Source organism: Monoraphidium neglectum (genome assembly GCF_000611645.1).
Source record: "Monoraphidium neglectum strain SAG 48.87 unplaced genomic scaffold scaffold03956, whole genome shotgun sequence".
Classification (NCBI taxonomy): Eukaryota; Viridiplantae; Chlorophyta; class Chlorophyceae; order Sphaeropleales; family Selenastraceae; genus Monoraphidium; species Monoraphidium neglectum.
The window spans coordinates 3,690-5,322 of record NW_014009673.1 but is presented as its reverse complement, the minus strand read 5'-3'; the positions used below and the strand labels follow the sequence as shown (position 1 = coordinate 5,322).

Genomic DNA, 1,633 nt, shown 5'->3' with positions numbered 1-1,633 from the left:
CGCCACGTCAGCGCCCATGCGTACGTGGACTTGGCCCAGGCATGGCCAGAGGACTGCGCCGTCAAGGCGCCGGGCAGCACGCGCACCCTGATCATGGTGGGTGCAGGCCGCCTCGGCGTCGTGCGGGCAGCACGCGCAGGCGCAGCGAGGGGCGGGCGACGGCTGGAAAGGCTGGGGGGTTGGGTGCAGGGGCAGGAGGGAGGGAAAGGTGCAAAAGCTGCTGCGAACCCCCAAGTGACTGCAGCCCAACTCTCGCGCATCCCACTCACATCAACAGCCCAGCCAACCTCACGGCTTAAACAAGGTGCCACCTAACCGCTTTGGCAACCGCCATGCCGCGCCCCACCTGTCCCCTCCAGGCGTTTGAGAAGGTCCTGATGCAGCAGTACACCGGCGCCCTCAGGGCCCCGCCCCGCGCGCTGGCTCAGGCAGTGCTGAAGGCCCGGGAGGACCTCCTCTATGACTTGAGCCTCCAGGAGGCCGCGGCCGCAGACGCAGCCGCACGCGTGGCGGCGGCGGCGGTGAAGCCCAAGGCTTCGGCGGGCGGCTGGAGGCTGCAGGGCTGGAGGCGGCATCGGCGGCGGCGGCGGCGTGGTTGAGCGGGCATGGTGGGAGCTGTGCAGGGGTAGAGGGTGTCGCTGCAGACGGGAGTGGGGGTGCCCTGGCTGTGTGCAAACGAGGGGTCAGGTGCGTGGGCTTGGACACTTTGTTGACCGCGCTGTCTTGGTTTTGGCTGGTTGTTTCTGTTGCTTTGAATTATATTTATAGTACATTGGTTTATAAACCATGAATGCTGAGTGACAGCAGGGTACCGTGTTCAGCCCTCGATGCTGCAGGTGTCACTGAGAACACACTCCAATCTCCCGCTGCTGCGTTTTCAATGCTCGGCGAATTTTGACTTGTGCCGCCCGCAGAGGCACGACGAAAAGCACTTGAGAATTAAGTTGGATGGGTATTCATGTAAATTTGCGTGCCTCTACATGGCAAATCCCTGGCATTGGCATGCATCGTATGGGGCTTGCGGCTTGCGTACTGCTTGCTCAGCAGAGTGCACGCGTCAGCCTGAGCTGGTCTTCACTGCAGTCAACATGGGCGGAAGAGAGGGACGCATGGCTATTCAAATGTGGTGTAGGCATACAGTGCTCCTCTAGAGTCGCGTTTACGCTGCTGGGCGCTGCTGCAGCATCAAGTAGGGCCAGACGAGCTGCGAGCAGTGGGTGGCGACGATGATGGCCCCTCCACTGGATGCAAGCCGGCATGTGCACAGAAGCCTTCTATCAGACAAATGAGTTGTGGATAGTACCAGGGCCCGTTGGTCGACCAAGCTGAGACCGGCATGGCGCCCGCCCATCGCGGGAAGCTGCGGGCGCCGCATGGTTTCGAAGAGCGCGGTCTGCGAGTGATCTGGGCAGGCTGTGGACGCATTGACCTGAGGCTGGACGCAAAATACGCCAACTTATCTCAATCCCGTCACATTCTTTCGAAGTTGGGTGGGTCAAGAAACGCACTGCAGGGAAGGTGGACGGGTTTCCTGTGGCAGCTTTGACCGAGGTGCTCACTCGCACTAGAGGGCCAGATTCATCTATAATTTGCTTTCAGAGTCGATACAATTTCATAAACGGGCGTTTCCTTG

General features: G+C 60.7%; 1 protein-coding gene across 1 annotated transcript; it reads left to right on the top strand.

Moving 5' to 3' along the window:
• Nucleotides 1-359: 359 nt before the first annotated feature.
• Nucleotides 360-599, top strand: MNEG_13645 (hypothetical protein; the record flags this gene model as incomplete). The annotated part of the gene is made up of 1 exon (XM_014037884.1): nucleotides 360-599. A coding segment is annotated over one exon (240 nt), but the record flags the coding sequence as incomplete, so codon positions are not given.
• Between the last annotated feature and the right edge of the window lie 1,034 nt (nucleotides 600-1,633).